The sequence below is a fragment of the Lactuca serriola genome, chromosome 8 (genome assembly GCF_051521515.1).
Source record: "Lactuca serriola cultivar US96UC23 chromosome 8, Lser_US96UC23_V15, whole genome shotgun sequence".
NCBI lineage: Eukaryota > Viridiplantae > Streptophyta > Magnoliopsida > Asterales > Asteraceae > Lactuca > Lactuca serriola.
In genome coordinates this window covers 8,295,572-8,311,069 of record NC_136415.1, presented here as the reverse complement: position 1 = coordinate 8,311,069, position 15,498 = coordinate 8,295,572, and the positions used below count along the sequence as shown (strand labels likewise).

The following is a 15,498-nucleotide window of genomic DNA, read 5'->3' as shown; positions in this document are numbered from 1 at the left end:
ATAATTATGTATAGTAGTTTTATTACTTCAAATAAAACCATGAGTTGTAATCCCTAGAATCCTCCAGTTGTAGTGTATGATAGTTCTATTAATTAAAATAAAACTATTTGAAGAATGAAATCCAGTAAACAAATGGTTAGTTTATACTGTTGTGGGTTTCGTATAACCATGTTTCATGTGACCTAGTGACCTCAACGGGGTTCTTCAAGCGTCGGGTGTTATGACATTTGTCACCCGATGGATGCCTGCCTAACTATAGCTAGCAATTCAGATGTGGGATTGTATGTCCCATATAGATCTATACACAAATCTCATGCTCTCCCTGTAGGAGACTCTGGTTATATTGTAGTAGGATTTAGTTATGTACCCCCGGAGGGTACAATTGAAATAGTGCCTCACAACCCTTTATTAACTAGTTTACGTGTAGTGTAGTGTCCTCTTGTACTTGAAACTGTATGTATGTCTTGTAGAGTAAAAATATTTATACTTAAATAATTATTTAGTATTGTACTCTTGTATTCGGAAAATAGTATTGTATACCATAGTTTATATGTTTGTTATGATGTAAAGTTCTTGAATTTGTAAACATGTGTATTGAATCTCAAACTATACCTATTATAGTTTTGTATGTATACTCTCGTTGTAGGAATTGAGTTCTGTAAAAGTTCCGTATCGTTTCCAAACTATATCAACATAGTTTGATTGTATATTATGCATGGAAAGCTTTGCAATTTGGTTGTATGTTGTAAGTTACCCTTATGCTCAGCATGTTACGCAAGGGATAAAAATATCTAAATATTTTTATAAAAAGTAGTGATTTCTCGGTTTGTATCAATTGCAAAAGTTTTTAAATCTATTTGAAATCATTTGTATAAAAACACAAAAATCATTGTGTTTTACTTGTATTCCCCCTTGAAGACATTAAAAACAGTGAAAAAGTAAGGATATGAGCTCACAGTTGGTTATGTGTATGTGCCGGACAACGAGATTTGGAAAGACAACCCTCGAGTTGTTGTATGCAGAATTAACGGAATACTAATGATAAATAAACACATAATTGTATTTAAATTAGCGAAACCATTAATTAAAGTGTTAGAAAACACTTGATTTTGGGGTAGGAATGTTACCGAGACTTGTTTGAAATGGAAAAAGAGGGTTTTCAGCCAAGGTTCTCGGCTCAAGGCTGTTTGTGGCCGTGAATTAGGTTTTCGGCTGTAAACGGGTTTGCGGTTGGTTGAAGATTGAAGATGTTCTTGGTGAAAATATGAAGATTTGAAAGTTTGTTCTTGAATATATAAATGTTCTTGGGAGGTTCTTGCGACCAACTTGAGAGAATTTTCGGGTGAAAAATGCGATAAATGAAAAATCTCTCCAGGAAAAACTTTTATATTTGTTGAGTTTGCAGCCGGAAATGGGTTTGCGGTTGTAAACGGTTTACGGCCTTAAACGTGTGGCTGGACGAGTTTGCTGATTTTTCGAGGGAATTCTTGATTTTTTGAGCGTTTTTTGTTCCAAAAACTTATATAACCTCTAATTATATATTTTAGATTATTTTCTAACCCACTAGAACTTAACGGAACAAATAAAATTCGAAATTTTATTTAACGGAGATTGACTTTTGTTGATTAGAAAGTATCTGGTTGTCACAAAACAAGTAGACTAAAGGAAAAGAAATGACCAGACTCTTAACAGGGAACGAGGGGACGACATGGTCATCTTAAGACCTAATACGAAACATCGGTCACCCATATTTAGTATTCAGACTGGGGTCTTACAGGGTTCCCCGCCCAAAATTCCCAGAAATATAATATGACATGCCCGGATAGCCTTTATTGGGTACCACAATCCGGATAGGACCCAAACATAAACAAGTGCCATGTCAGCAATGTCGGACAATCTACTGGCTATACAAACCTAATCCGTGGAAGATTTCAATAGGACCAATCAAATCCCATAAATCTAGTAAAGGATGAAAGCTATTATTATTTAAAAAGTCCATAACACTAGTACAACGCCTACTACAAACAAATATTATCAATGTACTAAGTGTCTCCCCTCGTGCAAAACTTGAGAGCTATATAAAGCAAGAGGACTAAAGCAACAAAACTTGCAAGAAAGTAATCTAATACTTAGATGCGATAACAATGCTCCTGATCTTTCTTTTTTATTATCCTATAGGCATTGCTGTGGATTCTCAAATTCTTCTCAAGCCCAATAACCTCAAGCTCTAAAGGTAATCCGGAGAATCGACATAGCTTCATCCTTTATTTCCTTTCTAATCATCAATATAGCGAAATCTTTACGAAGGGCTTTCCCACGTCTTTATTCAAGGATTTCATCTGATTAAAGCGTCAGGAGGCAACCTCCCGCTTCTATATTACTTCGACCATTTATATAGATTTGCATAACCTAGTTTAGTTAGGCTAATGTCTCATTGTAATTTGTATATATTTTAATTATGCTAACGAAATCTTTCATGCATATGAAATACCTAGTCTAACATATATGTAATTATCACCGATCTAACCTAAAAAAAATATAAAGTATTTTCTATATAAAAATTTAAGTATGATATTTTTAGAAACAAAATTATGGAAAGAAATTTAGAATACTTAAAGGGTTTTCAACTATAATATAACATAAGAAAATCCTTTGAGAGCTACAACTTATGATACACACAATTAAAATTGATCTAAACATACATAACTCAGATATACTACAGCCAATAGATCGATATGATATCAGCTACAAGAGTCGTTCTTATCATCTTCTTAAGTTGATATAGTATCTTCTCAATTACGTTTAGACTATCAAAATGATTCTAAGAGTTTCCTTTTTTCCTGTCAATAAAATGTTTTATATATGTGTATATTAGTCGAAAAATATTGAATTGTCAAAACTGAAGGTGCTACCAAATTCGAGTTCTCCAAATGGCAAGGGCAAGTCAGCATTATGAAAGCTTGTAGATGATGTAGCAGCAGAAACAATGTCGTTTAGTTCCGATTCTACACCCACTATATTCTCGTTTATTTCACACATACTCACTTGAGGTTGTGACATCATGAAATAGGTAGACCCCAATGTTGTTGGAGTGATAAAGGAAGGTGTTTCGTTACCATCGGAAGTGCTATTAGGGGTTGGAAAAACGAAGTTATAGTTAGATGTTGAAGGGAAGTGAGCTGAATGGGTCTCTAGATTTTTGGTTATGACTTTACGATCTGTTTGAAGAATTTTAGGAGACCCAAGGAGTTGGTTTTGTGGCGGTGGATGTTGGATCTTTGGTGGCGGTGATGATGACCATGGTAATGGTAATGTTGGAGGTGTGTCAGTTGCAGTTGCAGGGTGACAAGTATGAATTCCTTGGTAGGTCATGTTAAAGATATTTGGATCTTCATTGGTTCTTTGAACTTGTTTAGTTGCAAGACAACCTTGTAGCTGTCGATATGTACACCTATAATAACCTCTGCAAAATTAAATTCAAAACCAAGAAAAAACAATGTAGTAACTTAGTATCATGAATTGACAAAATTACCATATGCACCATCCATTATTTCCGTACGCAACTTCCTACTTTATCCCACATACTAATATAAAATAAAATAAAATAAATTAAATTTTTTAAAAAAAAAAAAAGTAAGTAAATAGAACTATTAATTTGGTTTATGAACAGTAAATAGTACTTGTAATAAGTTTTAACAATTAGTGGTTTTTTCTTATGAGTTGACTTATATAGTTAAAACACATGTACACTTCTCTAACACGATACGCGAATATGCTGTTTCATTTCATATAATAAGTTTTCCGGCAACGGAAATTATTCGAAAACAAAAAATTATTCATTATTATTGTGTTTGGATCGATCTGATGCATATGGAAAGGTTAGAAACAGCAAGACTTTCAAAAAACACGCACGAATAAAATTTTGGGGTTGGGTTTCTTTTTGAATAAAAAATTGTCAGTTCCAAAAAGCATCTGAAGATTCGTTAGGGTAAGTAAGCGTGCATACGCGATTCTAAAAAACACACATGATAAGATTTATGCAAAATAAATGTCAAACCCCTTTTCTAATCCACCATGTTGGGCATCATACACGACGACTTGGGCCCACACATCTCGCAACATATATATATTGATTGTTTCGTGTCAAGATAATTATATACAAATGGCAATTTATATTTAAAATTACGATTCAGTTAGTTTATTAATGAGGTTGGCTAAAAAGACATCTTAATTTTCCATTTAGACATCCTATATATTTGATTTTTAAGGTTTTTTTATTGGTTAAATTTACATTGTTTTTTGAAAAAATAATTTTAAATAGTTTATTATAGGTTGACTTTTACTAAAAGTGTTTATAAGGTGTCCAAAGGGTGCCAATTTCAAAATTTTGGTTTAAATAAGTAAACACCGAAGAATGTCGTAAAAAGTGATTAATTCTAAGTTATAACCATTTTTAGTACTTTTAATAAGGAAATTATTAGTATGATGACATATTCTAGTGATTCTTATCTATATATCTATACTGTTTTAATTAACAAATAGTATATATAATAGATGATTAGTTTCTGTTACATATTCATTATTCAGTTTGTGAGCACGGCTATACCTCTTAATTAGTAATGAATCCATTGGAAGTTTGGAACATTGGACAATGATGGCTCTTTTTAGTTGGTTCTTAAACCAACAAACAAGTACGTGAAGTCGATCTTTATATATATCATACCTGGGATGCTTGGCACCAAGAATGTCTTTTTGGCCATACTTCTTCCAATTATACCCATCATCAAGAGCTTCTTCAAACTCCATCTCTCCCCTCACTTTCACTTGTTTCTTCCACTTTTCAATACCCCCATTTCTCTTCCTATAAATATATACCTCAAATCAATTCAATCTCTAATTACTAATTAGATCTATCAAATGTGTATGACATGTTCTTGCATTTACGTATAGTGACATTGGACTTACCTCTTGGCTCCAAAATCATTGGGATCAAGATCTTTAAACTCAGGGTCTGAATCTTCGCTACATGGGCTTTCGCTGAATGGAACTTGCGATTCCATCTTTCTGATGATTCCCTTTTTATGCAAATGTGGCTCATCATTGCTCCCATTTGTAGTAAGTACATGATTGGTGAGTAAAGATAGTGAATTTTCATAGGAATTGAGGATGTTATGGATCAAGATTTCTTGGGTTTCCTGGGAAGACGAAGGGTTATTCAGATGAATCTTGAGTTCCTCAGCAAATTCCTTACCTTGAGTCAACTCATAAACAACTCGTTTGTGATCCATGGTGGCTTTTCACCTTAAATCATATATGAGCAGGTCAACTTTCTTTTTTGCATGAGAGAGAGAGAGAGAGAGAGAGAGAGAGAGAGAGAGAGAGAGAGAGAGAGAGAGAGAGAGAGAGAGAGAGAGAGAGAGAGAGAGAGAGAGAGAGAGAGATTTGTAGTTTAACATGAATGAAGAAAGGTTTGGGGGAAATATAGGGAGGGGGAGTTGACCAAAGAAAACGAGTTAAATTCTGAAATTAAGAAAGTCGAAGTCTTTGGTCATATATTGGAATTCCAGTGGCGAAGTAGGAGAAAGACCGAGAGAGGCTTTTGTTGACTACGTCTTTCATCCAATTATATTGTCGCCCAAACCCGTAATTAGCTTTTTCTATTTTTACATTTGAAACATGTTCACAAAAGCAAGTCAAATGTCCGCATATTTTAATTTTGTTATTGGTTGGATGTTTAATCGTAACTAGAAGTTAAAAACACTAGCTAACGTCGTCTAATGTTACTTTAGTATTATTTTTCTAACACCTACAAGCTTCATATATTAAAAAACCAAATTAATAAAGATCTAGTGAACACAGTTGTATAGAAAATACAATTCAGACACTTGCACCATGTGACAGGCATGTGAATGAGAAGGTGACGTTGCTACGCTTACGTAAATGGTAAATCCAGACACCTGATGCGATTTTCGTGCCCACACACCCTTCCCCATGATTATTTTAACCTTCCATATTTCATCACTTTTCTTTTTAAGATTCTATTTTGCATCAATTTTTCTTATTTCTAAAAATAGCAATTAGATACCGAATTTCTAAACCTATTTGTTTCTCAAAATTAGGTTTTAATTACTGTATTTTTTTCCAAGACTAATGATTAGGACTTGTAACGAGCCCAAGACTAACAAACTTGAAGGTGTAATTTTTAATAAAATTCAGAATAGTTCAAAATATACTTAATTATATGGTCAAAATTTGATTAAGTGTAATTCGATCAATTGTATGAGAGGATGTGGTGTTAGTCTATTTAAGTATTAAATGGTAATCAAAGTGAGACAAATGAGTTATAAAGAAAGCTTTCGATCCTTTATTGGATCTTCGATATAAAACATTGGGAGTTGAAAATAATCACTTGTCTTGATGTGTTTTATTGATTTTAATTTGGGATTACAAAGATTATGAAAGTAATACGAGTACAAGAGTAATGCTAGGGCCAATCGTGTATATAGTTTGTTAGATATATGTGTTATTTATAGTTTATTGTAACTAACAAGTCCAATAATTCCGGGATCCTCCAAAATCAACATATGAACGTTATTTAACTTGGTATTCCGGGTCTTTAGCCTGGTTGAGATGACAGTCTGTTGAAAATAAGTCTTACGTGGACTAGTTCTGTACATGTGAGAAAAATAAAGAAAAATATAACCGTTATAAATGTTAAGAAATATTAGCAGTAATAATCAGGATCATGAGGTTTAAGAAATATTAAGGATCTTGAATACGATGCTGGGATCCTGCACCTAACAATTGCCCCTAAATTATTCCTGCGAAATATTGAGGTTAGTTATCCAATATTTAAAGGTATGATTTAAAACAAAATAAAAAAGAGATGATATTTTGAAGTTTAACTAATAGGGTAATTTAAATTTGAATGGATAGGGTTTTCTATTTTTCTATATTAAGAATCCTGACATTCACTCTTCTTATTTTGTTTGATGTTTTGTAGCCTTCAAGTTCGATGAGCTAGCCCCTCCTCCTAAGATACTAAGGATAGAATCGAGAGTTTCTTAACTCTGTCCTAGTTAGAGAGGTCATTTAGGCTTGTTCAATTCAATCATCAAGAAAGCTCCTCTATAAGGGTCTTCATGTCGAAAGGTAAGGATCCTTCCTATATTTTTCATTTTCATGAAGGATCCTGGATTCATAATTTTTCTTTTATCGTGCTCAGGATCTATGAGTACTCGTTTTGGTGCCTATTTCACCCTTGTTGACCAGGATACGACCATGTCTAAAGGTCAACTAGTGGTGAATAAAGAGAAGACTTCGTCCATACTTCCCATTATAAGAGTCCCCATAGATCTGATGGTGAAAACTCTAGGATCTAAAAAGAGAAAGAACGCCGGACCTATGGATTTGAGCTTAGAGAATCTCAGGGCGGAGGGCGCACTCCGGAAGCTGGTTTCCTTTTCTTAGGCTATAAGTACCAATATCATTTTTCTTTTTAAATTTTTCTCTTTATTGCTTCTAATGTCTTTTTTTGTTTTAGGTCTCTGGCCACATCTTTGCTGATTTGAGGATTTGGGTTGAGAGGGCCGAGAAAGCCCTCAAAGAGAAAGAGAATATGTGGAAAGAAACCAACAAGGACCTCCTAAAAGGGTGGAACTCTTGAGAAAAGAGAAGGCAAAGAAGGAGGAGGAGCATGTTGCGAAGATGGATGAGGTGATCACCAAATTTAAAGATAGCACCTTCATGGTTGTTTGGGAAGCCAAGATCAAATTAGTTGTGGACGTGGCTAACATAGGAACGTGGAACCTGGCTAGGTGGCATGCAACCCTTGCTGAATTAAAGGGTAAGCCTGTCAAGACCAGTAGGGAGCCTTAGGGCAACAGTCAAAGGCGAACAAGAAGAGATCGGGCGATGATGACCAAGCGACGGTCTAGGCCTGTTAGATAAAAACATTTTACATAACTATGTACAAGACAATTTTTTATCTTTCATGGAATTGATGTACCACTTCTTCTTTTATGGATGCATGATTGTTTCATAGTTCTTTGATTACATGTTTGAATTGCTTGGTATGATCATATTTCTTCTGAGGATCCTTATGTAATCAGGACCCTAAAGAGTTCAAACCTTACAAAAACATTTTAAGATCTGATAAGCCTGTAATGATAAGTCATCAAACTGGAATCCTAAAATAGTTAAGATCTTTTTTACGATAATAAACCTTTAATCATTATGTAGGAAAGATAATTTTTGATGAATAAGGATAGATAGAACCTTATGATCTTTGGGATTTTTTTGACTTAGGAGAAATTTGAAGTTATGATTCCCTTATTTTTGTATGATCCTGAAGTTTTCGTATGGAAGGATCCTTGCTTTAGGAGTTCATCAAGAAGGATCCTTGATTGGCTTCAACTTAGTGGGCTTTAGGAGGATTGCATCTTAAAAATCAATTGGAGATAACTCCAACATGGTAAATAACTTAGAAAACTCTTGTATGTAACATGGTAATGCTACAAGTCTTACATAATTTTGGGGAAGTGTCCCAATCTTTAGATAAAATATTAATGTTTTGCTCTTAGCAACTCATTAGGAAAATCCCAATTCAAGGTAATATGTTAGTATTACAAACCTTAGTAAATTACTGGAGAAAATCCCAAACCATATGATAACATGAAAATGTTATAAACCTTAGGTATTTTCTGGGGAAGATCTCAAATTGTATGATAACGTGAAAATGTTATAAACCTTATGTATTTTTTGGGGAAGATCCCAACTTGAGATTGTAAAGCTTGAATCTCGCTAAGTTCCTCTTTTGACCTTGCATATTTAATTTGTCCCATTTTAACCATCGAGTTGTACGTGGGGCGTACAACAAGGTACGATTAGCGTACAAGTGATGAAGCGAGTACGCGAGGCGTACCTAGTGGTACGCTTAGCGTACTCATACGAGGGTGTGATCGGGGTCCCAGATGCATACGCGGGGCATACAACTGTGTATGCAGGGCGTACGTAAAGATTAATGAAAACCCTAACTTTAGGGGTTGGCCACTATATAAGCATCCTTATGGACTTGAAACCCTCATTTTATCAGCCTCCTTGTCCCCGTTACCCTACATTCGAACACTAATTCCATATTGTATGAATTTGAGCTTAGAAGACCATTTGGAGGTGTATTTTGGTGCTTTGAAGGATGGTGTCCATACTTGAAGCTTTATTGAAGGAGTGAAGGCTTATAGATCCATAACCTTATCATCTTTTGGCACTTATTTGAAGTATAAAATCTTGAACTTGATTCTTATTAGTTTAGATCTCTTTCAGTTTGGGTTTATCCTATTGATGAGATCTTATGAGTCTGCATCGTTTTTGAAGCTTAGAGTTTCCACTCTTGGTGTAATTTGGATCCTTAAGTCATAAAGTTGTCATAGTACAGAAGACACTATACAATACAGCTGGTGGTAACCAGGCATACAAACTAACATTTTCATATACTACTACAGAATACAGTAACGAACATAAATTTCGGGTCTTAGGGTTTAAGACTACTTTACACTACTAAAGAAAATATTGGACTTTCTTGAGAAATATACAAACATTTTCACAGATTCAAAGATAGGTTTTTCATTACAAAAACTTTCTTATGAACTCACCAACTTAAATGTTGATACACTTTGAAAATCCCTTGTATTCTCAGGGAACCAGTAGACATGTACACCTGCAGACTTTTGATAAGACGGATCATATAGAGTCGTGTCTTTTATACTTTTGTTACACTTTTGTTGTTATACAAAATGTGTATCAAACAGATGTAAATACCTTATATATATATTCAATGTAATGGTTGTGTTTACTTTGGTTACTATGATGCAATTGTTGTGATACTGTACATGAAGTCCCCCACCCCCGAACGTTTTCGCCGTCTCGATTTGGGTGTGTGACATATAGTGTGCTAGATACATGTGTTATTTATAGTCTAGTGTAAGTAACAAGAAGTCCGATAATTCTGGTATCCTCCAGAATCAGCATATAAACGTTATTTGACTTGGTATTCTAGGTCTTTTGCTTGGTTGAGAAGACTCTTCGTAGAAAATGGGTCTTGTGTTGACTAATTTTGCACATGTGAGAAAAATAAAGAAAATATAGGCATTATAAATTTTAAAAAATATTAGTAGTAATAATCAGGATCCTGAAACATCTTTAAGGATCATCAGGTTTCAGAATTATTAAGGATCTTGAATATGATTCTAGGATCTTGTCTCTAACATACAGTTATTACTTATTTTAACTATGAATAAAATTCATATATATATATATATATATATATATATATATATATATATATATATATATATATATATATATAGGGAGAGAGAGAGAGAGAGAATCGAGATCAGATAAGAAGGAAAATTTTGATAGGAAGATGAGAAACTTTTTATATACATATATTTTAGAAAACAAACAAAATGAATCATTAGATAATTCAAAAGTAAGATGATTCACAAGATTCTCAAAAAAGCATGTGCATGATTAATTTTTTATTCATCTAGTGTTTTGTTCGCCAAAAACATATATAGAAAAAAACAAAACTTCTTTCCTTCCTATATATATATATATATATATATATATATATATATATATATATATATATATATATATATATATATATATATATATATATATATATGAAACCCTAAACGCAAGAACAAATCTAGGCCATATATTTTTTTTTGCCACAAAACCCTCCCGCATACCGTCGTGACGGGTGAACATAATATTTATATGTGAATATAAAGGTAAGTATAACCTTGCATATTACAATTTGCAGCTTAAGCGCTCTAGCGTACCCGGACAATGAGACAGATAATATTCATATATGAATAAGTACATTTCTATATATATATATATATATATATATATATATATATATATATATATATATATATATATATATATATATATATATATATATATATATATATATGAAGACATATGTATATTCATATATGAATAATCACTTGAGAATATGCATATACTCATGCCAGTAAGCGGGAGGGTTTTGCAGCAAATAGATATTTGTGGATGAGTGGTGGTTACGTTAGTTATGGTGGTGTTTGATTATATTCACGTATGGATATTACGTTCATCCATTGTGACGGTACGCAGGTGGGTTTTACATCAAAAACAATGTGACCAAGATTTGTTCTCACGTTCTCAATTATATAACTGTTCTCATCTGAACTTAAGTGTGTGTGTGTGTCTATATATATATATATATATATATATATATATATATATATATATATATATATATATATAGTTGATTTGTGAAAACATGTGAACTCCAAATCCGTAGCTGAAAACTACGTGTCCACAATCATATAACTGCGGATAGTTAGCAGTCATATTTGCGTCCACATTCCATATGATTGTTGATTCATAAATATGAATATATATATATATATATATATATATATATATATATATATATATATATATATATGAATCAACAGTAAAATATTAATAATAATAATAATAATAATAATAATAATAATAATTAGCAGCCAAAAAAAATTGTCAAATCTTTTTTTGAGCCTAGATATGGCTTAGACGTTGAATTTTGTTAATATTTGTGGTTTTGATTCGTGAGATCCCTTCTACTGAGAAGTTGGTTGAGATCTATGTTCGAGAGTTGGTTGCTTGTTACTGTGTACCCAGTTCTACTGTTTCAGACCGGGATGTTTGTTTCACTTCTAGATTTTGGAAGAAATAAACATGATACTAAATCATTTTCCTTTCTTTTCATATTGGAGAATCTTTTATAAATAGATTATTCTATTCATTCTGCTACTCTTTGAATATTTTCAATTTATTATAATTATGCTTAATGTCATAAACACAACCATATTCACTGAGGTGCTAGTAAATTATAATGAATAGAGTTATCGTCATTGATGGTAGATCTAAATGGTCCATATCAACATGTACTAGATTCATCAGTCCTTCACTTTCCTCACTTAAACATGTGATAATTATTCATAATTTTCCAATGAACAAGATTCTCATGGATCACACAATTCAAATTGTATGACTCCAATTTTATGTCTGATTAAAAACTTGGTGATGAGATTTCTTTTCACTTGGTTAATTATGATACTAAAAGCGATATCATAAGAATCAAATCCACAATTGATATTACTATTAGAAATGTAACCAACACTTTCATAAATTACATTGCAAGGAAATAAGGCAACCAGAAAAACCAAAATTTCACTATTATTAAAAATAAACAAAAAACTAGATCTTGTCCTTATACTGCATAAAATGAAAACTATGATTCTAGACATCACCGAAGAGTAATATTAGTCTATTAAATTATTCTAAATCCTTAGTAGTAGCTCCAAATTCTGATCTTCGAACCATGTGACTAAAGTCCATTTCTAATGATTAGATTTAGCTCACCTTGCTCAAGCTTCCTTCTTTCTCTTACCTCCTTTTGTATCATCAAAATGTAATCAACACATCATGTATTAAGAGTCTATGAATAGTAACTTATAAAACAATGGAGTCAGATAACACATGTACCTGAAGTAGAGTCACACGAATTGACTTTACTATCTCTAAGATCTTTCAGGTATTCTGGACAGCTTCGTTTCAATTGTCCCTTCAATTGGTAGTAGAAACAATAGGACTCTTTGGGGTTAACACTTGGAATGATCCCAGAACTAGCTTTTTCTTTTATCATATGATCAAATGATTCGATCTTGGATGACCTATTTCCGTTGGGAAGAGAAATATTTTCTAGACCACCATTGTTACCACTGTCAATGTGCATGGAAACCTTAGAATTACACCCAATAATTATCTCCACTTTAGATGTGATCTTAAGCATTTCTGCTTCAACAACAATCACCATTTTTGTCAGATCAATTAGGGTCACGTCGATATTCCTCATTTAAAAGTTCTCAATGAACTAACCATATGTCTTTGGAAGCGAAAGAAGAACCAAATCAATGGATTGCTCCCATGGGAAAATGAAACCCATTCGATCCAACTTGTCAATCTACGATTTCATTTTCAGAATATGCAGACGCATAAAGTTTTCATCTTGATGCCTACATGCCAATAAGGCTTGAGTAGATTCGTATCTTTCAACTTGAGGAAAGTGTGATGTTAGGAGAGTCATTGGAGGAGGAGGTAGAAGACTTGAAGAGAGATGATGTCTAGTTCCATCCTTTCCTAAGGTAAGGAAAAAATGTCACCTTGACTTGAAACTAGAAAACCATTTCCATCAGAATAAGGAAGGTCATTTCTATTTTCATAACACGTCTAGAAGTGGGAGAAAAGATAATTCAAGTTAGTTGATTTTAATCCCTAATTATTGGTTGATTTTAACCTTTAATTATTTACCTAAAATTTAAATTACGGCTAGGATCCATATTATCAATTCGAACATTGAATAGGGATGTCGTAATGAAATTCGAATCTATATTAGGTAGGTAAGGATTTTACCAATTCTAGTCTTATGAAACTCCTAGATCTTTTGAATTTCATTGAATCTTATCAATGTCATGTTTAATCTCGGATTATGCTCTCACTTTTGTGACTAGGATGCCGAGGATCACAAACGAGATGTGAATAACTATGCAAACCCGCTTGACAACCTCGATGTCATTTATCATCTCATACTGAGGTGTTGATTAACCACATACACTCCATCAACAATGATAATTTTTTAGATGCCCATCATTTCTATTTAAAGTCATTATTACAGTTCACATTCAATGTTTTGGATCTAAGTTTTATCTATTGATTTTCAACAACCAAATGAACATGAAGAACCCTAAGACTACTCTACTATTTTATAAATTCACATAGGATTTAGGATTTACATACCTTTTGGTTATTGTTGTAAATAATCAATAAAATTTTCTTGAACAAGCTCTAGAAAGCAAGCACCAAAAATTTCGTGCCTCTGATGGCTCATACCCAAAACCCTAGAAACCGTAGAATAAAGAGAAGGGAGAAGAAGATGAAGGAAATTTCATTCCTAATACTCTTAGGAATGTCATTAAAAAAATTGATGACCTTATGCTCCTATTTATAATTTAGGTAACTTGCAAGTAAGGTAGAATCTGAATTGATTAATAATAGATTTAACCCGAATTGAAATCCTTTCCTTTTATGAAACCAGAAGGCTTTTTGAAACCTAGAAAGACTCCCAATTTCATTCACCCCTTATCGTTTGAGCTCATAATAAATTAAAAGTTGCTCTTGCTACCCAGCCGAGAGCCTTAAGCATTGTACAAGGACGTGCTGTAGGAGTAACCCATTACCTCTAGGTGGAATTGCCACAACATGGGCGTTCTTCTTAGCAAGAATAATTGCAGTAGGATAATGGCTAAGAGGATTTGAGAGGCATTATGGCATTAAGATTTCCACGGTTTAGCCAAGGCATAGTTAAGGACCCAACTACTCGTCGTATTTGGTTTGGTATTGCTACCGCGCATGACTTCGAGAGTCATGATGATATTACTGAGGAACGTCTATATCAGAATATTTTTGCTTCTCACTTCGGTCAATTAGCAATAATTTTTTTGTGGACTTCCGGAAATCTCTTTCATGTAGCTTGGCAAGGAAATTTTGAGTCATGGGCACATGACCCTTTACATGTAATACCTATTGCTCATGCAATTTGGGATCCTCATTTCGGTCAACCAGTTGTAGAAGCTTTTACTCGAGGGGGTGATCTTGGCCCAGTGAATATCACTGATTCTGGTGTTTATCAGTGGTGGTATACAATCGGTTTACAAACTAATGAAGATCGTTATATTGGAGCTCTTTTTATATTATTAATTCCTGCCATATCTTTAATAGCGGGTTCGTTACACCTATAACCGAAATGGAAACCGAGTGTTTCATGGTTCAAAAAAGCAGAATCTCGTATCAATCAACATTTATCAGGACTCTTCGGCGTAAGTTCCTTGGCTTGGACAGGGCATTTAGTCCATGTCGTTATTCCTGCATCCAGAGGGGAGTACGTTCAATGGAATAATTTGTTAGATGTATTACCACATCCCCAAGGGTTAGGCCCACTTTTTACAGGTCAGTGGAATCTTTATGCTTAAAATCCCGATTCAGGTATTCATTATTTGGTACCTCCCAAGGAGCAGGAACTGCCATTTTAACCCTTCTCGGGGGATTCCAACCCAAAGTTTATGGCTGACTGATATGGCTTATCATCATTTAGCTATTGCATTTCTTTTTCTTATTATTGGGCATATGTATAGAACTAATTTTAGGATTGGGCACAGTATGAAAGATCTTTTAGATGCACATATCCCTCTGGGAGGGCGATTGGGACGTGGGCATAAGGGCCTTTATGATACAATTAATAATTCGCTTCATTTTCAATTAGGCCTTGCTCTAGCTTCTTTAGGGGTTATTACTTATTTGGTAGCTCAACACATGTACTCTTTACCCGCTTATGCATTTATAGCA

At 33.6% G+C, this 15,498-nt stretch overlaps 1 protein-coding gene across 2 annotated transcripts; it reads right to left on the bottom strand.

The window, feature by feature from the left end:
- Nucleotides 1–2,602: 2,602 nt before the first annotated feature.
- On the bottom strand, nt 2,603–5,380 carry LOC145069668 (putative WRKY transcription factor 53). Of its 2 annotated transcripts, none has more exons than XM_079016620.1 (3): nt 4,966–5,380; nt 4,724–4,861; nt 2,603–3,451 (listed from the first exon to the last, which is right to left on the bottom strand). In XM_079016620.1, exons 1-3 carry the CDS (start codon nt 5,286–5,288, stop codon nt 2,872–2,874), a joined length of 1,041 nt encoding a protein of 346 aa, XP_078872746.1. In that variant the 5' UTR covers nt 5,289–5,380; the 3' UTR covers nt 2,603–2,871. The 2 variants fall into 2 exon arrangements, with proteins under 2 accessions (XP_078872746.1, XP_078872745.1); XM_079016619.1 differs by having other exon boundaries at nt 2,603–3,463; nt 4,966–5,378.
- Nucleotides 5,381–15,498: the final 10,118 nt, after the last annotated feature.

What these genes read in the sequence shown, in the direction of transcription:
- LOC145069668 (XM_079016619.1), bottom strand. Translation starts at nt 5,288, where the DNA reads ATGGATCACAAACGAGTTGTTTATGAGTTGACTCAAGGTAAGGAATTT. An exon ending in AATGATTTTGGAGCCAAGAG is followed by an intron (nt 4,862 to 4,965) that starts GTAAGTCCAATG and finishes ATATATTTATAG; the next exon opens with GAAGAGAAATGGGGGTATTG. An exon ending in CTTGGTGCCAAGCATCCCAG is followed by an intron (nt 3,464 to 4,723) that starts GTATGATATATA and finishes TTAATTTTGCAG; the next exon opens with AGGTTATTATAGGTGTACAT.